General features: G+C 44.6%; 1 protein-coding gene across 1 annotated transcript in view; it reads left to right on the forward strand.

Moving 5' to 3' along the window:
* The window catches only part of tnfrsf21 (tumor necrosis factor receptor superfamily, member 21), a 38,266-nt gene extending 16,675 nt beyond the window's left edge, over window positions 1-21,591 (forward strand). The window contains exons 4-6 of the mRNA XM_035617897.2: window positions 7,095-7,360; window positions 15,751-16,027; window positions 18,921-21,591. Of these exons, the coding sequence (XP_035473790.1) occupies window positions 7,095-7,360; window positions 15,751-16,027; window positions 18,921-19,150 (773 nt within the window). The 3' untranslated portion in view covers window positions 19,151-21,591. The remainder of the gene's footprint in view (window positions 1-7,094; window positions 7,361-15,750; window positions 16,028-18,920) is intronic.
* The last annotated feature ends 5,510 nt before the right edge of the window (window positions 21,592-27,101 follow it).

A 27,101-nucleotide genomic window follows, 5' to 3' on the forward strand; every position in this document is an offset into this window, starting at 1 on the left:
TAAAGCCGGCCAGGAAGTAGTGAAAACTGCTACTCCTTCACAGCGGGACCGAAATCTGGCCACGGGCCAGATTTTTACCGCACGGGATCTGAAAAGACCTATTTGTTTATCTGTAACGAACACGCAGCAGCCAAATTAAACGAGAGGGAATCACAACAATGTTGCATAAAGGTTGGCTCGAGGCTACAATAAGCTGACCTTGCTGTTGCACCCACCTTTGCCCTAATTTATTTTATTTATTTTTTTACTCAGCACATTGTGTGAGACCACAAAGGCCTACAAGGGAGAGATTGTCCTTAAATGTGCAACCCCTTACACCAATTTAATCATCTCATCGAGACCACAAAGGCACACAAAACACATGTTCGTCGGAGGCATACTGGGGCCTCGATGGGCCAATGCTTCATATTTCAGCCTGTGAACCACAATGGATAAATACAAGGCACTGAACCAGGAAGTCCAGTTTCAGCAAGACATCCATGAGATTGGACTGTGGCTCGGGAGGTCAAGAAAAACACAAAAAGTCATTCTAGCAATACTAAATATTAAAGTCTGTCGGGAGAGTTCGTTAAAGTATAACGCGCGAAAATGTCCAAATTTGCACACTAAAATAGAATTGGTCAACTTATTTTTTGTAGGTGCCTGGCAAATCTACATCAAACGTAAAGCAAGGGGGAATGTGGTAAGGGGCTTTATTGAGTTATTTTTGACAGGCCCATGCCCGAGACCCCTAAAATGTCCATTTTTTACCAAATTATCAAGAGGCTCTGATGCTTGTGCAAATTTTGGGGGAAAGTCTTCGCTCTGACTTTGTCAGCGGAGCTCAGGGCCCTAATAAGAATGCATAGTGATTACCACAATAGACCCCAGACAGAGTTTTACCTCTCACGAAAGTTATCAATGTGTCAAATTTTTTTTTCCAGTCGGATTCAGAGAATCCGACTGGACTGTCACTAAACTACGTCATCACGCGCCGACGGATGTTGTTTTGACGTGTGTCTGCCGTGGTGAAACTCCAAATTTCCGAAGATGGACTACAAAAACGCAGCGGCTCCATCAGCATGTTTCAGTGTGTTTTACCACCGTGTGTCATCAGATGTAAATGATTCATATGTAACGGTAACTAACATGATGACGTGCGTCTCTTCTGGGTCATATTCATACTCTTCTACTTCTTTTACTTTGGATTGAGTCTTTTACGTCCGTGCACGGCGCGTCACGTTAAATATCGCTGCCGCAATGAATTGTGGGGCGCCTATTTCTCCTTTCCTTTCACATAGGAAGCTCCAGTGTACCCTATGCTAAAGGAGATAGGAAAGGAGGCATTGAAGCTCCTTTCCTATGCATTTAGAGAATCCGAACAGCTCTTATCATGGCTACTGATCTAATACATCCGGGTCTTCTTCTACAGTACCCGTGATATGACTTGATGTGACCTATTCTGAGCATTCACGTATGTGGAAAGCATTGAATCAATCAAGATCCTTATGCTGTGTGCAGTTTGCAGTTAATGGTCCCAAACGTGGAAAAACCCTATTAGTTCCCTTCAAGAGCACCTCAGATAGAGGCAGGTTGTGATGCGTGTGGTCACAGCCATATTATTCACAACGTACTGTATATTTCCAAAGCTAGACGCAGATTGATAGAGGAGAACACGAAGGAAAACAACATTCTACCTGCCCACCGTCGTCTCTCGTTAAACATCCACACCGTTAATCATGCCAAGTTCCACATCCAAGCCCAGCAGGGAGCCACGTGTTAGAATATACTGCGCTGTGCAGTACCAGGGTGGGCCTGGGTAGCCTGCTCACACTTCAACCTGGGATTGATTGTGAAGAGCGGGGCTTGGGGGGGGCGGGGCGTCGGTGCCCAGTTGCAGGCATATAGCGCCTGTTGTGATCCCACACACGTCTCACCAATTTAAAGTTGTGTTGTTCCCAAATTAGAACAAAAAAAGAGAGTACTACGTGATGCGATTAAAAGCATGGTATTTGTTAAGATGCTGACGCACACGGCACCCCGCTCCACATCACGTTACACACACTAACAGGGCGCTGGGGAGAGACCACTTGTTGGACCCCGTGGGCCTTTTCCCCCTCACTTTTTTTCTCATTCGAGTGTTTATTTGAAGAAAACCGATAAAGGGCCTGTATGGCCAAATTAATTAGGTTCTGAAACCCACATGTTTTCAATTTAGTTAAAGGCTAAACAGGTCACAGCCGTTGATTGGGCTATCTCTGATACTGATTTGAATGGCTCGACCTTTTTAACACTGAGAAAAAAATATAAACCCAACGTCAACAAACATCAGCAGCACTCTATATATCTCCTTGGGGATTTCTACAGGCATACCTGCTTTTTGTCCAGTTGGTACTTAGTTCTCCAGGCAGTCATGTCATTGGTATACGCGTCTATTTAAGTTGCAAAAAAAAAGACTTGGATGTTGTGTGTTGATCTTTCCCAATGAATTGGCGTGAACAATTGCTCTTATATCACCAGGAGCGTGGCAGGCGTACCGGACTTTTGGTCATCACGGTTACAATAAGAACCATGCGGCGAGCACCAGCATTGGCGTACCAGACCTTCATCGCCACGGTTGACACAGTTGACACAAAGTTAAGCTTATGGAACTGTCATGGTTCTGACACATTTTGGGCGAAACAAACTACTCGGTTTGATTTAGGAAGAAGTTTTTCTTCTTTTACATTGCACGACGTTTGTTGTCCTGCTCACTGTGATAAAAAGCAGGGTCATGGCTGTTGGAACGGTCATGGGTAAAAGAGACAATATCAAATATTGGTTTCATAAAAGGACAAAACAGGGGTGACATGACACTTGATGTTACTTTCCAACACCACGAATGCCAACAAAAGACTCATTATGTGCTCTAATACATTCGAAATGACACTGGCATCAGCTCGCCCCCTAGGCAGCCGTGGCACAGTTCATAACAAAGTCTGACGTGTCCGTTTTCTATAAATACTGGCAGATAACAACAAGTAGCTGCTGTTTGACATTTCACTTTTTAATGGTTTGAAGGGCTTTCATGTCTACATGTAATGCAGGGACACGTGCGCCCGCGCACACACACACACACACACATAAACACACGCCGATGCAAACGGCTCCCCCCTGCACACACAAACACATCTGCAGGCTGACACACTGAATCAACACGAGACGTATATAGGTTATTTAAATGTGGCCAGATACCAGTGGCAGTGAGGCATTCAGAGCAGGGGGATTTCTCCTCTGTCCCCGCGTGTCATGGCCAGCGAGGTGGATGAGAGTCGACAGGCGCTCGAGCCAGAAGGCTGGCACGCGAGGTCCCGGGTCCCACGAGGATTCACTCAGGTTTATTGGTCTCCAGCAGGAGTAGATGACTGGGTGTGTTTGTGTGGATGTAAGTCTTTACCCTTTGAATTTTGCAGTGGGGGCACTTTGGAGAATGAGGTCAAACAAACCTGTTTTCCTCACCCTACAAAGAGTCGGTTTAGATTTCGGGCTGGTTTTGGGGTCACAGTTATGATTGGTTTCATGGTAAAGATGAATGTTTTAAATGAGTTTAGGTTTAGGACTTGAGTTGAGTGTTTTTTGGGATGGATAATGGGAGTAAGGGGGTTGCAAGCATGTAGTGGAAAGTCAGGATATCTGTGTCAGCATGTGTGCAGGCTTCACGTGCATATTTATACGTGGCTCACGGCTTATGAGTGCTCGCATTTCTTTGTGTATGTAGGCTTTTTGTGTGTTTGTGTGTGTGTGTGTGTGTGTGTGTGTGCGTGTCACGAGCCACGAGTCATGAATGTCTACCACTGGCTTTCATCCAGTTAATCTCTCTCGTCCAGTCTCTCTGAATCCTCCTGGATTTATGCACTTAGCGTGTTTGCTACAGTAGAAATTTAATCGGGGCTTAGCCTCGTCAAAAGTGAGGGGAATTAATTCTGTGTTGATGCTCTGGAAGTGTAACAGCCGCAAGAAGCAACTTCTTCAGCCCGTCCTCCTTTTTTTTTCCTCCTTATGGTGCATTCGCACCGGATGCGACGTGAATTATTTGCGCAAGCAGTTTACATACAAAGTGGAAAAGACGTGGCTGGTGGTGAATTTCGTCAGTCGCTCGAGGTTGAGACATTTGAAATCGAGCAAAACATTTATATAACATATATGCTGACTCCACTCCAGAGAATAGAGTAACTGAAATTCAAGTGCCAATAGTTTTCACAAGTGATTGGAGGATACGTGACCATAATTATTATAACTTGAAGCAACATTGTGATTTGATTTAAAGGGGACATATTATGCTCTTATTCAGTTTCAGAATGTTAATTACTTGAAAAGGTTTACGTGCTCTAAACACATCAGTTTCCTCATATGGCCCGTTCCTGCAGCTCCTCTTTCCAGCCAGCGTCTGAAACACTTGGTTTTAGCTCCCGTCTCTGTAAGGCCCCTCCCTCCCAATGTCGCCCAGTCTGCTCGGATTGGCCAGCTGGGTTCACCCTCGTGTGATTCGTCAAAACCGCTTCCAGCGCGTGTAGGGAATGTAAATAGCATAGTATGTGTCCTTTTAATATAGGCTGAACGATTGTTGTTCCATTGTCAAGCATGGATGTAAAGCGCACTTACTATTGTTTAATAAAGACATAGAGTCTAGACACTGTTGATTATCCAATCATAGGACCAGAAAAGGTCCGTTACTATGTGAACCACCTTGAGGAAACACACACACACACACAAAAAAACCATTTAGGTAATTAGTGCCTCTTCACTTAATTGTTAATGTACATCGCCCTGCTCCAATTTCCTTAATGCTCCAGAGCCGTCAACATCTTTCCCCCTCGGATACTCACATTCCGAACAGCACAAGGGAGGCCTCTATATTCCCGCTGCAGATGAGTCAGCATTTATGTTTCCAGCCGAGTCACTGTCAAGGCACTTAACAGTCAGAGGGGAAGTGGAGCAGAGAGTTTTTCTGAACCGACAGCAGAATGTTCGAGATGGAGAGCTGCCCATCAGAAGAATACATTTCCAGGGCCAAATTTGGCGGGAATACGTGTGAGATTGGGAAGCAAAATGTCAAGCGTTACAATACTAATAGAAAAGTAATGCCTCATAGCCATTATGTAACCATTAGTATGAAGAAGGATCTTAGGCCATGGATGTGCTTGCATTTGAGTTGGACATCTGGCTGCGTCATGAATGGAACTGTTCACATGGTCGCCTTTGTGTTTATGATGAGTAAGCAGTTATTTCCACAGACTGCCTGTAGTGAAAGATATGGGCATTGCTTTTCCAAACAAATGTTTGTATAATTTTATAGGCAATTTAGTGCGGTCTAACACAATCGAATATCTGAAAAAAAGGGAAAATATGTAGTTCTGATTGTTTATACCATAAACACACTCATCAGTGTAACTTGCATACAACTACCATGTGTCATGAAAACAAATTTTTCTAGGGCGGAATGCGTCCTTGCCCATGCTCTGGTGTTTCTTCATTTACACTCTGCTCTTCTGAGCATCACATAAATAACAACAACAACAAGTGTTGACATGCTCATCAAGCCACTATGCTTTGCAAGGATTGGTCAAATATTTGTTTTGACGGCTCCCCAGTAAATCTTTGACCTCTTGTACTGCTTACACAGCACCCGGGCGTCCATGTGACTTCTGTTTTTGAAGGCCCGGCATTCTTTCAAAGTCGATGGTGTGAACTTACATGAGCGAAACTTGACCCGGGAAAAAAGATTGTCCTCAAGCCGAGCGTGTATTTCACCACTTCGTTCACGCCACAGCGGCTGATTTCTCCAGATGATCCTGGGAGTTCCAAGACTCATGACATGACACACGGCCTCTGGCATCACCCTGAGTGGTTGTGTGTGTGCATTTGTTTCCAACGCTGGAAAGCTGAGGTGTTGCTCAAGAGTTGAACCTGCCAAAGTCAGCAGGGTACATTCTCAGGACACCATGAAGTTATGAACCATATGGCAGTCGATCCAGTGGGTCCGTTCGGCCTGGACCAATGTGGAGGACTGACTAAATGCGTATATGGGTAAAGCTCCACCATTATTGTAATGGGCTCTTTCAACCATTACGCCCTCGGTTCGCGAGACAGGTTCAGTCAATGAATTTATTATCTCCAAGCCCAGGCCGAGTGATGTCACTAAAGTAATGACTCTGTCAGCTCTTCCAGATTTACCGAAGACATTACTCAACTCAACTCAACTCAAACTTTATTTATAAAGCACATTTAAAACAAACCGACGGTCGACCAAAGTGCTGTACAGGTCAATAAACAATACATTAGGATAAGGAAAAAATACCCCCAAAAATAAAATAATATGGGGTGTCTTGCTCAGTCTGAATTGAAAGCCAGGGAGAAAAGGTGAGTCTTCAATAAGGACTTAAAAACCTCTAGGGTCTGGGCAGATCTAATATGCGAGGGCCGGCTATTCCAGAGCCTAGGGGCAGCCGCCGCAAAGGCTCGGTCCCCTCACCACATTACACAGCCTCAAGTGTTGTTGCAACATCATGGCAGACTGTGCAGTTTCAGCAAAAATATTAATATTTACTTCAGATGTTTCTGCAGTATCCAGATTTACACACTCAGTTTATAATGCAACTGCTTTGAACCAATGCTCTAGATGATGTTCTACGACGTGGATGTTTACACGAGACAAGGGATGATAGAGACCCCATTGATCCCCACGGGGCAAATCCAATTGTTACTGAGGAAGAAAAAAAGGGAGTGGGTGATAAATAACAGATGCACAAGCATAACATTTGATTACTATATGCAATCACACATCATTCCAGAATTACAGTCATACACACATATAGATGTTCAGGGTTAATGACAGAAAGAGATAATGGTGTATATTGTATGGAGCACAGCACTGGGGCTCAGAGGAAGTTGGAAGTTTTCGGCTGCTGGCCTACATTCTTCAATTAGGAGGAATTGAAGCAATCATGACAGTCACATTTCCTTTTTTATTCAATGATTAACTTAGTGGTGGTTAAAAATGATGACAATATCCCTTCTCTTACCTTTAAGCCCGGGTCATCTAACCTTTCTCTGTCGTTCCGTCGCTGTCTGCTCAGGGGTGGACATCCTGAAGCTGGTGGCGGCCCATGTGGGCACCCAGTGGATCGACATCTATCAGTCGCTGGCCAACGCCACGGAGCGCGAGGTGGCGGCCTTCTCCAACGGCTACTCATCGGACCGCGAGCGGGCGTACGCGGCGCTGCAGCACTGGACCATCCGGGACGGCGACGCCAACTTGGCCAAGCTGATCAACGCCCTGCACCGGCAGCGGCGCATCGACGTGGTCGAGAAGATCCGCTGTGTCATGGAAGACAACCCACAGGTAGAGATGGATGTTTGGGCTGCACATTCAATTAGCATGCACTGTTTTGAATGAGTTTTAACAGATTTACTCAAATTGGTGTTGTAGTCGAGTAACTGAACCTTCAGTCGCCAAAGAAGGTTTAGGCATCTAATTACTGACTGCTGCTGGTGGTAATACGACATCATATATAGGCTGGTGAACACATTTGCATACCCTTGCACAGAATTAAATAGTTTTACAGCATCGATAAAGTTATCTATATTTGTATGGCCTATTAAGATAAAAACAACAAAAGTCAGAGTCCTTGTGTCAAGTTCCTAAATATCGGGACTTGAGTCAGAGTCCTGTACGAAGGTACCAAGACACTGGTGTCAGGGAAATAAGCGCGCCCTCTCCTGTCGTCATATCTGTTCAATCGGCAGCTCCATCAGCATCACTGGCACAATCTTCCGAACACTGTGTTCTCTGCATGTCCCCCGCTGAAATCCAATCTGTGAGGGGAGCTTTCCGTTGTGTGCCCTATGTAGCCGTGTCCCTATGGCTCGGCTGCATTCCTCACGTTAGGGCCACAGCTGCCTTTCAGGGGATGATTTGACGTTCTAACCGCAATTTCGCTCGACCTTGCAAACTATGTACACGGAAAAGAGTTCGGGAAAAGGCTTGTTGTGAAACGTGAGGAGCGACTTGGGATCAGATTTCTGTCCGTGTGGGGCCTGAGGACGTTTTCAGCGGACTGCCCTCCATTGTCGTTTTCAGTGGACATGGAGGCTGTAGCGATGGTTGCTCGGAGCAGTTAACCTTTTTCCTGCATTGACTAAAAAAGTTGTTATTTCTGTACCTTGACTTACAGCAACATTTTTTCTGGGTTGATATCAACTTGTTGCCACAAAACGGCCCTGCGCATTTAAGCCTTGTGAAATGCGCCCATGCATTCAGATGCGTAATTGCATATGAAGTAGATAAATAGACACAAGCTGATGGCGAAAGCTCAGTTCACACCCATCCTAGGGATTCATGAGTAAAAGTGACAAATAGAAAATGGAGACTGGAGGCTAAAGGGCAGAAAGAGCAGAAAGAACTGGAGTCTCTCGTGAGTTCTGGGGTCAGTTGGAGGCAAACACACAATGTGTCCATTGCTTGGCAGCTTCAGGGCCAACTCCTGCACAGTCAATACATTGGCTGTTCTGGAGCAAAACAACCAAAAGTTCCCCTCAAATTAACACCAATGACCCGAGGCTTCACTTTTTGCTTGAATGTAATATTTGCTGCGCCGCCAACCTTTGAGGTTTGTGGTAAGGTAAATGCCTTATTTAGAGAAAGAAATCTACCTCACATAGAAGATGTTACCATCTTAGAATAAGATCCTAGATTTGAATATCTCTTAGATAGAAGGAGAGGACACAAATTTGGACGTCAACGCTATACTCAACTTACCTCAGCGAAGGCTTTGCTGTCACGTGCAGTGTTCAGGTGATTTGCCGAACTCCTTGTAGACATGTGATATGCCAGTTCCCGTTGCTGTATCTGTCACTCAACGTTTTGGAGTCACGGTCACGAAAATAAAAGGCTTTTCCAGCATGTTGTTAGCATTGTCGTGACTCGTAAGCCTGTCCTCGTCTGAGAATGACAAATTAAAGTTGACCCATAATGGATAATGTTGGATTACTAAGTCTTATTTCAAAGGCCATTTGAGATTTTTGTGATAATGCACATATTGATAACAATAGTAATGATTTCAAAAACAAAATGAAACAATTGAATAATGAGTTGGCAACGTTGGGGTCAGCCCTAGAAATAATACTGCATGACCTTGGTCTCTTTTTTCTTGTTTACATGTACAGTACGAGTATACGACTTTGGTTGATCAGTGATTGTGGTTGACCACAAACCACCAACTTATGTGTTCAGTATTGCATGGGCACTAAAAAAAATAAAACAGGAACACTGCCTCCGCCTTCGCTTGTCTTTGCTTTTTTTTTCTATTAACTGGCTCTATAGGGGCCAAGCTGTTTATGTGGTGCACTTCAGTTTCACGAACACAAAAACCTGATACCATCTCATTTTCAGTCTCCGGCACACATGTTGACGTGAATGCTATCTGGTTCATGCGCGCAGCCGGATGACTGTAATTCAGTAAATGCCTCACATGTCTGATCTCACTCATTGGCCCCTCATGAGCTGCCTGGTATCAGTCCTGTGCTGTAATTTCCTAAGAGAACACACACACACACACACACAAAGAAAACCACCAGCACTGGGGACACGCCGGATCCTTCGTCGCCATCCACTTTCCTCCTTCTTTTTGTCTTGTAACTTTCCAGAGGATTCCTGTAGAGCTCGCGCTCCTCAAGGTCAGGGCTGCCCACGCTGTCTCTGTACGGCTAGACTGCGACTGCAAATACAGTTAGTAGAAAACATCATCGCTGGCGGGATCATGTTCAGTGGCAACATACTTTCTGAGGGAATAGGCTCCGTTGTTGGTTAAGTTTAGGCACCAAAAGCATATTGGGTCAGGGAAAGTCTGGGGACTTGGTTAAACGCTAATCAAGTTAATCTGAACTTTTTCTGCACTAAGCCAGATCCCGTTCACTCTCTTGCCTTTCTCTTACCCAAACCTTTAAAGGGCCTGTAAGCGAGCACGTCTCTTGAGGTGTCGACGAGTGATGTTTACAAACTGCGCTCGCAGTGTTGTGTGGTGCGGTCCGCACCATTTTTGTTTTTGTTTTACCGCTTTACAGAGCTGAGCAGAAAAACCCTCCTTTTTTTCTTTTTTTTTTCGGCGCACACACAGAACCGACAGCTAGCGGACGATGAGGAAATGTTGGCGGATGTTTTGCTTTAGAATCGCTCACTGCCCCTTTAACCTACCTTAAGTGCTGTGAGAGTCTAAGCGTGACATACAAAGTTTAATAAGGCTGTAGTCACTGTTGCACTGCACATGTTGGTTGAAAACCATTCAGTTTTTCCTGCTATGTTCAGAGCCAAATTAATTGGTTACATTTCCTGTAAAGTGTATTTGCTGCACTTTGTTCAGGAATCGGGCTTGGTGCTGCTCAGATAGAGTCTTGTTTTAATTTGGCTTCTCATCGCTGCTTAATAATCATCGGATGATCTCCAGCAATTGTGCGGGTTAGGCTAACCCTAACCCTAACCCTAACCCTGGGTTGATCATGGATAAGATAGCAGATAATAAAACTGAAACCTAAATTATGATAAAAAGGTTCCTAGTTCCTATGGTGGAGATGCAGAGTAAGAGTGAACAGTAAACATTGTAGCATTGTGTATTTGTAATCCGGGGTTATTTTACCGTGGTTCGCGTTTTTCAAATTTCAAACCTTACGATGGTCAAATGATTTTCCCAGGTTGATGCTAGGTTTGGTCATAGCAACTGCACATAGTTTTGGAATGGCACTCAGTGATGTCCACCTACCACGTTGTTATTTATTTTGTTAAGAAGAGATATAAAGTGTGCTTTCTTTTTTCTTTCCTTTTTTTTTTTTTTTTTTTACAGTTTTGCCAGGGAATAATGTATTGATCTTGAAGAAAGAAAAATCTGGTACATGAAAGGGACTGATAGCTTTGAGTGTGCGGCTCGGTTGACTTTGAGGTCGGCCACACTCAACACGTAAAGGCATTTAAAGTCAAAGTCAATGTCGCCTCAGAATGGGGTCCACTGACCATAGCTTTAGTGAAAGTCACTGTTCATTTCACTGCAGCTCATTGAGATTCAGTTATGGGAAATATGCCCATGCGTCTGTTACATAAGGGCACGGTATGACATTGAGCGTCGAGCACACAGTATGGGAGAAATAACAGTCACAGTATCGCCGCTCCTCCCGCTGGAGCAACCGCGCGTCAGCTGTCTGATGCGTGTTTCTATTTTTACGTCTGCTGCTGCTGCTGCCGCTGCTGCGGAGTTGGGACGGGAGGGAAAAGAGTGACAGACGGGATTCCCTTCCCGTTAACTCTCGTTCCTCTCTGTCCTCGGCGTGAGCTCTGGCAACGCTCCGAGTCAGGGAGTGTGATGGGCAATATGAATATGTGAATGTAAAATGTTGACTCATTAGACAGGAGGTGACATTAGGCAGATTTTGGAGCGGTGTGTTATACAGTGCTCTCCACCACCATCATCATCATCGTCAAAACGCCCAATGCTGGAATATCCCCCCCCCCTGGTAGAGTTCAGAGACTTGTTGAATCAAGGAGCGTTGAAGCTTGTTTGGCAGCAAAATCTTACCAAGACACTTTAAACTGTTTTTTTTTTTCCCTTAATTTTCTTTTTACCCATCCATATGTGACAAAAGGTCTTAAAATGTGTTTTATTTCCAACTTTAAACACTGCGGGGTGTATCCCAAAGCATTAACGGGACACTAACAAATCGAATTTCCCATCTTCAAATGACATAATTCAAAAGCCGATTGCCAACCTGAGTAATTAAACATTTCCGTGTTCATGTATAAAATGAATGTTTGATAGAGACGCAGGGGCATTGGGCAGGTTCAGATAAGTGACTAAAGAGCCGCCACGCTGTTTCATTTGGAGAACTCTCCGGTGTATGGCTAATGGATGCTTCGTGCCAGAGACTGCAGCAGATGGAGCTGCCTTCCCGAGGGTGAAACGCAGGGAACACAATGTGAAAGATGGCGATTTCTGTTGATCAACAGAAAATATATATGGTCCAAAGGCCTGGGCTGTGAAGCAGGATTTATGGTTATCGAGGTGACGCCAGGTTTAACTCTGGGTTTTGAGTCCTACGTAGCCGGTAAATCACAATCACCAGCTCGTGACAATGGACCAAAACCTGCCCGACCACTGACCAATCAGACCAAACCAGCATCCTCACTTCTACAGGATCCTGGCAGGGACAAAACAGTTACCAGTGAAGTGATGAATACTATATTCACAGACGAGTGGAATGGTGTTGCTGCTCCAGACTCTGTTGTCTGCATTTCAGACGTGGCCACTGTTGATATCTAAAGTCCGCGTGTGAGTGAAATATGCCCTGAATGCCGGGTCTCGTGTTCTTGTTTCACCGATTACCGGATATTTAAGATGAGCACAAAGCAGCGAAGAATGTGTGTTGGTGAGATTGTAGATCAGCACCGGTGACTCAACAATCATTTGGCCGAGTGCTGAGAATTCCGGCTCCAAAAACATACTTGGAACAGTAAGTGCCAAACTAACACTTTGAAGATGGCCCAGGAGGGAAATGGCTCCTGAGTTATGGTACACGTCCGTGTACAGTAGCCGTGTGAGGGGAAACACATACATACGTGTTGAGTCGAGTGCTGTTGACCGACTAAGAATGATACACGTCGCTAGGCCCTGTCACTATTATGACGTTATCGACTTATCGTACGATGTATGAATATGAACTCAATCGTTTTTATTGACCCACATAATAGCCATTGTGTCTGCATACTTTTTTGTTGACAATACTTCTGTTCTCGATCAATTACTCTTATTGTTCTATTAATCCGTTAATGGACACCGGCAGAAATATGACGTAGTCTGGCGTGTAAAAAATGCTTTTTATTATTTCTATTTTACAACTGAAATGGAATTTGGTTTTCAGACAAACGCACGCACACGCACACGGACATCTTTCATCGGGCTCTCCTCATTTGTCCTCGTCGCTCCTCTTTGCTTTTCCACTTCTTCTCCACACAGCCGCCTACAGTAGTCATTTTCCCCTTCCTGCCACAATGATGCGCAATCAAATGCAATTTCTGCCCTAATTGAGTGTTAATGACTCAGGTCCCATTAGACGCCTTTCAGTCACGTCCATAACAAGCCCCATAAGATAATAAAACCCAAACCACATCCATTACATTGTAGGGAGGGTTCCCAGAAACGGCACGGCATCTATTAAAGGCGATCCAGGGAGATTACGTGCATATGTTTGCGAGTGTATTTGACATTGGGTAGGCTTTGACGCAGTCTGCGAGCAGACTTGTCCACTGGCGATCTGCTTTAGTGGCAAAGGGCTGAATATACCATGACGTCACAAAGAGTCGAGTTTTTTCTGTCAGTCTCGTCTGCGCTGGGACTCGTGAGTGGAGACTGGGATTCTCTTCGCTGTAACATTTTGTGATCTGATTAATCAAAGTTTCCCCAGAGTGTGCGCTCCTGTCCCCTGTGCCCTTCACGCTGCAGCAATCTGCCAGTGAGTGTGTGTGTGTGTGTGTGTGTGTGTCCCATGTCCCCTGTAGACCCTTGTGCTGTGGTGACAGGAGTAGTCAGCAACTCAGTCTGATATCTTTCCCTCACTCTCTCTCTCTCACACACACACACACGCACACACGCACGCACACACGCACACACTAGCCAAGGAGCTTTTATTAAGGCGCCGCGCCGTTCCTCCTCGTAGTGGCCCCTGTACACCAGCAGCTCCGTCCTCCGCCGCTCATGCTGCCAGCATAAAGAAGTCAGACTCCATGTGGCTTTTCACACAAAGTGGGCAGACATGTACACACAAAGTGCTCTATCCGTTTTGGGCAGCGGTGCTCTAGTAGAAGGGACTGGGGACGGGGGGGCTTGTCACGTGGGCGTCGGGCCACGATAACGTTTGTCGCAGCCTGCACACCCTGCACAGAGTCTACTGCTCCGCCCCCCCCCCCCCCCCCCCCCCGGTTAATGACATCGGACAGGACGACACCTTGTGCTCAAATCGAAAGGTTATTAAGCTGGACAAAAATTGACGGAGGGCATTCGACCGGCCGGACTGTGAGAGTCAAACTTCGAGGACATGGAGAGAAATGACTCCACTGAGAGGAATTTCTTTAAGAAACCAAGCTTTAAATTATGTCTTGGGCAGCACCGAAGGCGTTAGGGCCGTTCTTGAAGGTCCTGTGATTGGCTGAGCTCTCTGTTACATCACCGGGTGATTAAACAAAGGCAGTGTTCATGGTATGAAACGGTGTTTTTTGTTTTTTTTGTTGTTCTTGCTGTCTGCAGAACATGTACTGTATCACAGTATGTGGTCCAGCTATAGGGCGGAGTTGTGGTCTCCACATGGGAAGAGAAACTGGGGTTACACTGGACATGTTGAGTTTGAATGCAAATTAGATTGTACAAACACAAAAGTCACAACCAGAGGTACATTTTAAAAATAAGAAACTGAATTCCTTTTATTGCGTTTAGTTTTAAAACGAGTTCAGACCTCTGCCACAAAAGTTGACATCTGATTGTGTGATTTTCTGTTTGTTTCCTGCATGTCTTTACACATCCACCGACTTCCTGTCCCTCGAGGCTGCTACATGCCCCCTGGGGCAGCACACGTGCACGCATGTTTGCGTGCCTTTGTGAGCGAGACAGAGACAGTGTTTGTTCCTGTTCCGTCAGGATCACGCTGCAGCCCGGTGACCCAGACATTATGGCACAGGGAGAAGGAAACGTGACGGTGTTTCTGTGTCGTGTCCTGACGCCGCTCGTTCGCCGGGCCTGACACCGAACGGAACAGAAAACAAGCAGACAAGGAAGAAAAGAAAGAAAAGGCTGTTTGTCTATTTGTTTGTCCTCCGCCTCGAATTTTCCCACCGCTCCGTTTTATTTCCCACTGTGAGTGATGAATGAAATGACCTCTGTGTCCGCTGCGACCTTCAGGCCCCGGGTGGGTTCAAGCTGAGAAAAACAAGACCTGGTCTCATGATCTCATCCCCAAACCAGTCACCACCGGTTTAAACTACCGGTTCATTACCGCACCAAAGAGAGCGAGGGGGGGGGGGGGTTGAGGAGGGAGAAGGGAGTTTGAGACACAATGTGACTGAGGGAGAAAAGAGATGAAGCCCAATAAAAGAAGGAACAGCAGAGGAAGAACAGAGAGGATGGATCGGAGAAGAGGAGGAGGGGAGGAGGCAAATGGCGGTGGTTGAGGTTGAAGGAAGAGAAGGGGTTAACCGAAAGGGCAGGAGCAGAAGCACGGCGAAGAAAAGATGAGCGGGCGAATATGACCGGGTGTGAAGCTGGAGATGCAAACGCACAGGAGGAATGAAATGGGGGGAAAAGAACCAAAGGGGAAATTAAGTTAATAAGAGAACTCCCCCCCCCCCCCCCCCCCCCCCCCCCCCCCTCCCCCCAACATCAATATGCGCAGAGCTACAAGCCGCTTCACTGACACTAATCGGCCTGGACAGATCCTGGTGCCCCTTCCTCTCGGGCCGAGCCAAAGTTTGGCGAGGAAGAAAGAGAAACGGGGGGGACAAAGGGAAAGGGTAAAAAGAACAAGGACATGGGGATGGGAAGAGAGAATGAGACACAACAAAGAGATGACGTCGCAGTCAGTTCGTGGACGTGGGACAGAAGGTCCCGTGTTCCCTTAGCAGCAGCGGACACCGGCCCTATGTATCTGTGGTCCCCCCCCCCTCAACCTTTTCCCATTCCAATTCTCTCGTGTTCCCGCCCACAGTTCGACATCAACCAGCTGATGACCTCGGTGAATGTAAGCCAAAGCCTCAGTCCCGTCCACAGGGCGCTGGACTCCCCCAGCAGCGTCGGCAGCGGCAGCGGCGGCAGCGGCAGCAGCGGCGGCAGCGTGGGCGCGGCCAGCAGCGTGGGCGTGGAGCAGTCGCCGGTGGACCGCACCAAGGGCTTCTTCCCCGACGAATCGGAGCCGCTGCTGCGCTGTGACTCCACCTCCAGCAAGGACTCCGCCCTCAGCAGGAACGGCTCCTTCATTACCAAAGGTGAGTGGGGAAACGTATGCTTCCCCGACGCGCCCAACCCCTGCGTCACGTTTTTTGCCGAACTGCATTGCGATAACATTGCTTTGCTCGCGCAGCCCACCGTAGAAGTTGATTTAAAGTTCGAACTGAATTGGAGAATTTTCAAATAATTAGATGCAAGTCTTCATTTGCAAGCAAACACACCGCTGTCCTACATCCGGTCGGTGTCTAGAATTAATATCGACATGTGAAGTTGCATCCCAAAATGTATTTAGCGATAGAAAACTAGTGGCTTACGTTTACAGATGAAATTTAGCAAATTGTCTTGTTAGTACAACGGTGAGTACTGTCTGATGAACCAACAGTGTGAACCGTAGTGGCCGCATTGTGAGAAAAACATATAACTGCCCTTTAATTTGACAAAAGAATAAATGTTGCGCCTTCTTCAGAATGAATGCTTTTGAGCAACTTGGACCACAGCCAATATAGTCATCTTTCTTTACGACTGCTAACTAACTTTTGTGCAAGTTGCAAGAAATCCAAAATAGATCAGAACAGTATGGGATAAGTTAAACACAGAAATTGCAACTTTAATTTCACTGGATCTTCAAACCCTTGACCCTCAATGTGCAGCCCAGATGCCACGAGCAGTCTGACAACAATTATTTGTCGCCCGTGTTAAGTCCATGTAAAACAAGGAGGCCGTGTTAAACAATACAAAAAACAAAAACATTTAATTCCTCGTAAACCTGAAAATATAACGGCCAAGACAAATGTGTCATCCAGCCACCGAGTTCGGCGGCAAACGGTTCACTACATTTTGCGTAAACCCTGCTGACAAATGAACAGACGCGGCTGAAAACATAATCTCCTTGGCAGAGGTAATGAATTCCATAAAAGAAACAAAAACAAAGCCACAATCAGTTCTAAGTGTTTGACAGGCAAATCTGCATGACTACAGTATCTAACAACACATCAAAAAAACACAAAATGAGAAATGAAAGAACATTATAATAAGAAAATAACCACAGTAAGAATAAAAGAACACTTGAAGGATCAAAGGCTCTACCTTTGTCATTTCTGAGAAGCAAGATCTCTTAATTTATGGAAACACTTATATTCCATCAATCAGCATTTATAAGCCGCATAAAAAGATAATATAGGATTAATAACCTAGTATAACTAGCTATAATGATATGATATGTGATGACCGACGTGAACCAGTCCTTACGCGTGTGTTCCTTCACGGGTGAGTGACAGATGTGTTTACACAGCGTTTGTTAATCTATATTCTATACATTTTAAAATGCCAAATGTTTTTATGTGGGAGCAACATTTAAGTGTAAAAAAACATGTAAAAAAACAAAAAACTTTTCTTCACTGGTGACTCACTGCCACATTTTTATCTGACAACCCGAGTCTGATCATTACCCTCAGAGGAGCGACTCAGCAGATTCACAGCCGTAACACGCTCGCCAAATTGTCCAGACACTCACTTATGTGTCTCACACTTATTGGAAATAATGTGACAACAGTGCAGTCGGTTCAAGTAGGGGATGTGCGGGTGCCCAGTGCCCCCGTGTGGCACCTCTCGGTATTGCAGCAATAATTCATGTTGAGGGAAAATTGGTTCGAGGTCCGAGGCCCGCAATTTGGGACATTTTGAAATGAGGATTTGAAGATTGTTCATCTTTAACAATGAAGATGCACTATGCTCACATTTTATCTGTCTGTACAGTATCACAGCAATCTAGACAATTGTAATTCAAAGCAGGTTGTAAAATAATATGAAATTGTGCACAATTAAAGATTGAGGCAAGAGTGATACAGACTTGGTGTATATAAGTGTTAAAGTTCCACATGTTTACATCACCCTCTGTCATTTATTCCTTTTTGGCCATTTCGTGTTAACATAAAAGTATAAGCTACTTATACTTGGATCATTCACATTTTATGAAAGTCAAATTATGTATGAGTATAATTTGTTGCTCAAGGTCAAAGAAAAAGAAAACAAAAAAACAAAGCCTGGGGTGCGGTCGAATTGTCCTTCCTATCTACTATTCCTTGACCTCACTGAAAATCACGGAAGGTCAAGGAAAGGTGCAAAGGAGGACTCCTTGGACTTAGGGAAAGCCGACAGAGAATCGGACTTGACTTTCACCATACTCCGTCATCACGCGACGGCGGATGTCATTGACGTGCGTCAGCCGTTGTGAAACTACAAACTTCCCAAGATGGACCTCAAAAAACTCCCTTCAGCATGTTTCAGAGTGTTTTACCACCGTGTGACATCAGATGTCAATGATTCATATGTAGCAGTAACTGACATTATGACATCCGGGTCATATTCATACTCTTCTACTTCTTCCACGGATTGAATCTTAACAATCGTGCATGGCGCGTCCCGCAACGAATTGTGGGGCGTCTATATCTCCTTTCCTTTCGCATGGGAAGGTCCAGGTCCCTTTCCTATGCATTTAGAGAATCCGAACAGCTCTCATCATGGCTGCTGATTTACATCACTTCAATCACGCGTCACTTCCAAGATTTAGGAAACTCCCTAAGCCAATTTTGACAATTCGACCGTACCCCCGGTCACAAAAGTAGATTTCCCACCTCCTTTCGAAACATTATAGATTGTAGAAACTTGGTTCTTTTGCGATTACTTGCAGGGATAGGCTGTGAACTACAGTAGCTGACAGGTGAACAGGCTAGACAGCAAGCACCCTAACTGTCAGTCAACAGCGGGGCAATAAATTCACTCTTTCCTGTTCAAAAGACAAACTTTATTTGTGTCATCATCCATTGTAGATGTGTGTCCGAAACCCCATGCGACTCCCTTCACATTCCACACAGTTATAGCAGCTTCAAGGTTATCAAAACGACCGTTTCTCCTTCTCCGCCTCCCCTGCAGAGAAGAAAGACACGGTGCTTCGGCAAGTGCGCCTGGACCCGTGCGACCTGCAGCCCATCTTCGACGACATGCTGCACATCCTGAACCCCGAGGAGCTCCACGTGATCGAGGAGATCCCGGCCGCCGAGGACAAGCTGGACCGCCTTTTTGAGATCGCCGGCGTCAAGAGTCAGGAGGCCAGCCAGACGCTGCTGGACTCGGTCTACAGCCACCTGCCCGACCTGCTGTAGTGGAGGACGGGGCGGAAGAGGAAGAGACCGCACCGCGCCCGAATCAGCACATGATTGAATAGCAATGTCAAAGTAGGGCTGGGGGTTGAGTCGGCTCGGGTGTTGCTCAGGTGACGCCTGGGTTGATATTTGATCCGACCGAGTCTGACTCGTGGTGTCATTCTGTCACATGATCTCACAGTGGGTGTTGTGGATGAGGTGGCCGCTCCCTTTAATGACTCGTACCCTTTTACTGGAACCGAATCCCGTGTACCCTCCAGTCTCCCTCCTCCGTTGTCCCGCGCCTTCCCCCCGGAAACGCCTGCCTCCTCCTCCACCGTGATACAGGGTTAAATGTAATGGAAGCATTTGGAGTGTGGCCACGAGTGTGGCCCTTTTTCTTTTTCTCCACTTTTTCTTAGGTGTTCTCTGCCTTGTTTAAGGTGGTATTTTGCGCGAGCATCGCGACCTCAACGGGGAGGTTCAAGAGTCTCTCGAACGTTCACATGGGCACTTTCTCAATCTTAACTGGCCGAGGCTTTCCCGTTCAAAGGATTTATACCGTTGTTTCCGCAGGTTGTGCCAATCATTCGGGCTTCTCTCGCCTTGAACGCGATTCAATTGCTAACAAAATCAAATTTTAAAGAACACGTCAGTGGCAGCAAGGAAGGAAATTACACACATAAATAAGCTATAACTCTAAACAACACTGGTATCCATCTTTGGTTTTCACAGGGTTTTAAGATTCTTACAGACCACAGATATTTGGTCCAGGTCTGAACCGACCCACACATCATGTGCCTGTACTTGTTGTTGTCCCTCTTTTATGTCCCTTTTTTTAACGTCCCAGATCATCCGTGCGTCTTTGGCGTTGTAGCCTGTAGCCCCTCTGCCTGACCAGCAGGGAGCAGCATTGGATTAGAGAGGCCGACTTGCCGCTCTGCAAACAAAGCCATGTATCAAAAATTGCGATTTGACACGTATAATCCAATACTGGAGTAACATTTGCCATATTTGATCTCGTGACACGTGTGCTTTTGGACAAAAAAGACTCCAAAGCAAACATTTGACTCTTAACGGGACAGTGTTTGCCGCCTGAGCCTTCTTTCCATAAAGGAAACCAAAGCCATATGTCTGAAAACCTTTTTAGATATGTGGCTGTGGAAGCCTTGACACTGTTGGACTCATGGACAGTATTCAGAGAGCAAAGATGGGTGACAAATAAACGTGTTGGCAGGGTGTTGGTCCCTGAACTCTTCTGGAGGAGTGCGTCCCCATCCCACAGGTGACGTGCTCAGCCCTCAGTGGATGGAGCCCCTGAGATTCCTATTTCTCCTCTTGTTCTCTAAGAGTTTTAAAGAAACGTTTTTTCCTTTTTTCCTTTTAATTTGTCATCCATCTGTACCTCTACCAGTACGCACGTTCAGATCTATGCTCGTTCTCCCCGTGCCCCTCAACAAATGTAGCGTCAATTAAGTGTTCTTGATTCATTTTGGAGCTTTTGTGTGTTGAGTTTTTTTTTGTGCTGTAGTAAAGGGGGGGGGGATGATATAGAATACAAGTGATTTTTTTGTTTTTATCAGACAGTTGTACCTTGCTACATGCTCTATGTAATTCATTTTGAAATGTAATAACGATGCACAAATTGTATTTTCTATTGGAGAGGCAGATATGTATTGTGTCCTTCATTTTTCTCTTTCTTTAATTCTGAAATGCTGTTCGCTAACATTTCTCTATAACATTTTTTTCTACATTCATTTTTGATTCATTAGGTTATCGTAGCATCTCTTTGTGAGCATTTTTGACTTGTATGTCATGTTCTTCACGGGCATTCAGATGTATTTTTCCCCCTGCTCGGCATTACAAGACGACCTGGCTGGGATGTAATATATGCATACTCTACTTGAAGTCTACGTGTGTTACTTGATTTAAACAGAGAGAGGGAATGATGCACTCTCTCAGTTCCCCCTCCACGATCGACATTCTTAAGTAACAGAACAACTGAAGAAGCTCCACCAAAAAAAAACAAAAAAAAAACAAACTCGTCAAAAGGGTTCGGTGATGTTTTTGCAGGCGCCGCAAAGAGCAGCAAAATGGCGGGCTCTTGTTTTCACCGAGCCGGTGGCTATCAAAGCTGCCGTGGTGCTCGACGCGAACTCTCACCGGTTAGCCTGACACAGGGGGACGTGACCCCCGGACTATTTAAAGTGTTCCACACTGAATGAAGGATAGTCCAGGCGGCGCTGCGGCCGGCCTGTGGCTGTCGATGGTAATGGTGAGGATGAGGATGCTTGAGCTTTTTGTTTCCTTAAGGAGGCCTGAGAGGATGAGGTTGATGATGATGATGATGATGTGGCTGGAGTGGATGATTTCATGAAAGTTTCACTCCTATAACCAGTATGTTTACTACTATGTAACCTCTTCGAAGCAACCAATTAAAACTCCAGAAAACGTTTGTTATAGCGCTGTGTGCGGTTGTCGTTCATTTGGGATTTTTGGGTTTGATTTCAAACCAACACCAACATTTGGTAAAGGAAAAAAACAAAAAAATGCCATTCCCTTTTGTTTGTATGTTGACATTAGTCTGCAGTGACAATACACCTATTGGGGTAAATGTTGTACAGAGTAGGATACAAGATATCTGTTCAGGCTTTGGGGCACATTGCCGATCAGAAAAGAATTGGGGCGAGTCCTTTAGTTTGAAGGGTCAAGGGGAGCAGGCAGAGGGGGGCGGGTCTTAACCCCTAATTAGCTGTTAATGAGTCACACCTGGGGGGGAAGGGGTGGAGCTGAGCCACGACAAAGTGATAAAGAAAGGCCGAACTATTCATCTCGTGATATTTTCATTTTGGATTGTACTACATGGAGAGAGAGGGCCGCCGAGGAAGACGTCTGTCTGCTGTGCTGTGGGTGAACCGTGGCTGCCACACAGGAAACATCTTCAGGCCAAAACCCGCAACATACCAAACCCTCGGCACGTCAGGTGGAAGGTAGGCCTTGTTTTTCACCCCCCCCCCCTCACACGCAAGCACAAGAGTGCCTCACACGGAAAAATGAGTTTAACCTGAAGTCCAATGAAAATGGTATTAATAACTGGGGGCAGTCACAACCCACGGCTAGATATTTGATAAAACTGCTAGGTTTTTATAATACTCAAGTAATAAAATGAATGTACCGCAATCACATAGGGCTCACATGTCCATCTTTTTACGAATGGATGAGCATTCTGGCCCTTTAATGTGGCTGATACCAGATGATGACAATCATCATCATAATGCACATTCAATTCAATTCAATGCAATTTTATTTGTATAGCGCCATATCACAACATACATTGTCTCAAGGCACTTTACATAGTGAGGTCAATATTACAATATTACAGGGAAAACCCAACAAATCCCACAATGAGCAAAGCACTTGGCGACGGTGGAGAGAAAAAAACTCCCTTTTAACAGGAAGAAATCTCTGACAGAACCAGACTCAGTTGTGGGCGGTCATCTGTCTCGACCGGTTGGGGTGAGGAGAGAGAGGAGGAAGAGAGGAGAGGTGGGCAGAAAGAGGGTGGGAGGAGAGACAGTAGGAGAGAAGAGAGAGAGAGGACAGTTGTACAACCGCCGCTGTAATCTCTACCAGACTGATACTTATAATTAAAAAATACAATTATGTTGTTGTCATTATTAGTGATGATATTAATCTTAATAATAATAATAATAACAATAATAATGACGGGTTTGGGTCCTGCAGCTCTGGGGTCAGAGATACACTAGGAGAGATAGAAAACACAAACAGGGTTAGTGACATGTACTGTAAACATATCGGGGGATGGGGGGGGTAGTATAACAGTGGCTTTAATTTCTACCAGACTGATACTTATAATTAGTGAAAACTGACACTTAAAATACAATGATGTTTCTGTACTATGATGTTTTCTAAACCCTGACTGAAAGTCTTCAAGCAGACTATTCCTTTGTAAATAGTCACATAACTGGTTAGTAACAGTTTTTTCAAGGATTTTAGAGATAAAGGGGAGGTTTGATATGGGTCTATAGTTAGCTATGATATCTGGGTCTAGAGTTGTTTTTTTGAGCAGAGGTTTAACTACTGCCACCTTAAAGGCCTTTGGTACATAGCCTGTTAATATAGATAAATTGATCTGATCTAATATGGAATTTTTAATTAAAGGTAATACATTCTTAAATAGCCTTGATGGAATAGGATCTAAAAGACAGGTTGATGACTTGGATGAAGTGACAAGTGAAGTCAGCTCAGCCAGATCTATAGGGGAGAAGCATTCTAAATATAAATTAGGCGATACTATTGGTTCAGAAGCTACTATACTGGACAGTGTGTCTGTGCCATTAGTGGGAAGAAGCTGGTAAATATTTTCTCTGATGGTAATAATCTTATTAGTAAAGAAGCTCATGAAATCATTGCTACTTAGAGTTGGAGGAATAGACTGTTCAGTAGAGCTTTTACTCTCAGTCAGCCTGGCCACAGTGCTGAAGAGGAACCTGGGGTTGTTTTTATTTTCCTCTATTAGTGAAGAAAAATAATTTGTTCTGGCATTTCGGAGGGCTTTCTTATATGTAATTAAACTATTTTTCCAGTCTAGGTGAGAATCATCTAGACTATTGGAACGCCACTTCCTTTCTAACCTACGTGACGTCTGTTTTAAAGCACGTGTCTGTGCATTAAACCATGGAGCTATCCTCCTCTGATTGACTGTCTTCTTTTTCAGAGGGGCGACAGTGTCGAGTGTGGAACGTAGTGAGGCTGCTGCACTATCAACAACATCATCTATTTGTGTGGGAGTAAAGTTTTGATAACGATCCTGCACTGTATCGACACATGGCAGTAGAGTAAATAACGAAGGAACTGTTTCTTTGAATTTACTAACAGAGTATTCTGATAGACACCTGCTGTAATAGAACTTTTTTCCAAATTCAGTAAAGTTATTGTGGAGAATTCAGATGTAACTAAGTAGTAATTGGACAGAGGGTTTCGAGGAAATACCATTAGATTGTCAATGTCTATGCCATAGGTCAGAACGAGGTCGAGGGTGTGATTAAAACAGTGAGTGGGTTTGTTTACATGTTGAGTAAAACCAATTGAGTCTATGAGTGAATTAAAGGCAGAACTTAGACTGTCGTTGGCAACATCCACATGAATGTTGAAATCATCCACTATAATAACTTTATCTGTGCTAAGCACCAACTCAGATAAAAAGTCTAAATTTCAGATACAAATTCAGAGTAAAGATGTCAAGTACAGAGATACCAACACATACAAAGCACATTTACAAATTCTTTTTTACTGCAAAATTATGTTGACAGAAATATTGGCTCCTTTCAAACATTTAGAAAGAAGCAAAGTGAAGCATCTAAATGGATCTTAGCCTGTGTGTGTGTGTGTGTGTGTGTGTGTGTGTGTGTGTGTGTGTGTGTGTGTGTGTGTGTGTGTGTGTGTGTGTGTGTGTGTGTGTGTGTGTGTGTGTGTGTGTGTGTGTGTGTGTGTGTGTGTGTGTGTTCACGGTCACCAACCGTTTTGGTGTTTTTTTACACTTGCAACATTCACACACGAACCGGTTCATTGTTGTGAACCTCTCAGCCTCTCAGTTAACCATACCTACAATGGGCAGCAGGGAAGGTTGACATGGCTCCAATTACACGGACAGTGGACGTTGCGGATATTGCATTAGATTTGTGTGTGTGTGTGTGTGTGTATGTGTGTGTGTGAGAGAGAGAGTGTTCACGTTATGTTGTGCAAGTCACTGTACGAGGCCAAGGACTGAAAGTCAAAAAGATGTCTCTGATCCCACCAACTCACAAAGAATGTGTTATTGAACGGAGCAGAATGGAGGGCGTGCGCGTGAGGTAATGTATCCCCTGGCAGCCATGTTGCAGGCCCGACAACAGGTGAAGCTCGGGACAATAACTTGCCGGTTTCAACTGAAATAGACACAAACATTTATTTGCCATGCTTCTCTTTGTATTTTACAAAGGTATTATCTTACCTGGGTTTTTTTTGTTTTTTGTTAGATATCTGGTTTAGCCAGCAAAAGCTAAAACTACAGACATGCACATTGCTGCTGTCATTGAATACACAAAATGGACTGTACTAAAACATAAATGTGAGCCCTGGGCCTACTCTAAAATGACTGAATTAAAACAGTGTGCTCAGAGGGCAAAGTGTATTACAGCTGTAGCTGACAATAGGGCTGCAACTAACGATTATTTTCATAATCGATAAATCTGTCGATCATTTTCTCGTTATAAAATGTCTTAAAATGGTGAAAAACGTTGACCGTGTTTGGGCAACCACCAAGATGATGTTTTGTTTTGTCCACACACACCAAAGATATTTAGTTTACCGTCATATAGGAGAAAAGAAACCAGAAAATATGCAAATGTAAGAAGCTGAAATCAGAGAATTTTGACTTTTTCCCGATCGATCAATTACTAAATTAATCGCCAACTATTTTGATAGTCGATTACTGTTAGGATAATCTGATGAACACAGAAAGTTGAATTCGTTTTTTAGGCAAGTAGTAACATTTAATATATACTTGCTGCAAGGAGACAAGTCAATACAACCGCACAGTGTCTGAGTACCGAGGTTGTTGCAGCTCGAGCTGACAGCGGAAGCTGCCCAGGGCGGAATCCAGGCGTATTTTTCTCGTTCCAGTGACCAACTCCTTTCAATTCCTCAACAGCAGCACATAACACAGAGAAACTTCCCCAGCAGCACTTATCACACAGAATTAAACAACTTTTTGCCGTACGCCATTTTTGGCTTTTGGGGTGCATGTACACTTTTGGTAAGGACTCTTATTCACAGTTTTACAAATAGAGAGAGAGAGACCCCGGGTGATGACCAGTGATTGATAGACTTTGTTTTCTCTACATCAAAACAGCAAAATCGCTTATTTACAACTTGCAGAAGCTGCAGAAGTTTACAGTGTTGCTTTAATCCGGAACATCAAGTCTAAAATGAAAGAAAACAGATGACAGTTACTCCAAAAAGGAATTGAAATCAATCTAATAGGGTTTACAAAATACTTAGTACCCACAACCACCACAAGATTTTTATTTTTTTTAAATATTTTTTTCAGAAACTACAGCAAAAGACCAACACACAGCTCAATTTCTGTATAGTTACATAAAACATTAGCATTTGGTATGTTTATGTACCCTTTTTGTGTTTTAAAATGCTTCTATCTTTTGATTCATCATGGTCGTCTTTGTGCATCCTATATTGTTCTTTGCTTTCTATGTCAGTAGGCTGTCCCAATACTGCAGATAAATCAAAGTTTAAATGGAAAACAGCCTAGCAAACCGGTCCTGCGTTTGAACGTTTGTGTAAAAGACTCTGCCCACATTTCAAACCACTGTCAGAGCTGTCGCAGTGGGGCCATCAATAGATCAAAAAAGGTTTTAAATTGCGCCGCTGACAGACAGGAGACACACAAAAAAAAGCATTTGGAGAGGCGTCGAGTCTCGGAATTCTCACGGAAAGTGCTGAGAAACCTGCAGAGCGAGTACACCAGCCTTAACGCTGAGTGCTTGTAATGTGCCCCGTTGCTCTGTGCAGCTAAGGAGTCAGTTGCTGGGGCTGACTAAACACAACAGGGGATCAGGTCGGTGTACTGCCTGGGGGAATTTTATAGACCCAAGGCCAATTGAGGGATTAAAGTTTGCAGCCTGACTGCTATAGGTCTGACCATTAGTGAAGCCAGTTACAGATCATTTCATCACACATTGAAGACGCCTCACTATCACCTCACTGAGTGATGCTTTTATCTGAGGCATCACATTCAAAATTAAAGTATCTAAAATGAGGTGATTTGACAGGAGCGCTGTGTGTCTGATTTACCAGGTTAGTGATTTCTCCTTTTTAGAGTATCTCTTACTCTACTCCTTTACGCTGTACTGCAGCACTACTGATCTGTAAAAGGTTTTGGTTTACATGAGAC

The sequence above is a fragment of the Scophthalmus maximus genome, chromosome 18, assembly GCF_022379125.1.
Source record: "Scophthalmus maximus strain ysfricsl-2021 chromosome 18, ASM2237912v1, whole genome shotgun sequence".
Classification (NCBI taxonomy): Eukaryota; Metazoa; Chordata; class Actinopteri; order Pleuronectiformes; family Scophthalmidae; genus Scophthalmus; species Scophthalmus maximus.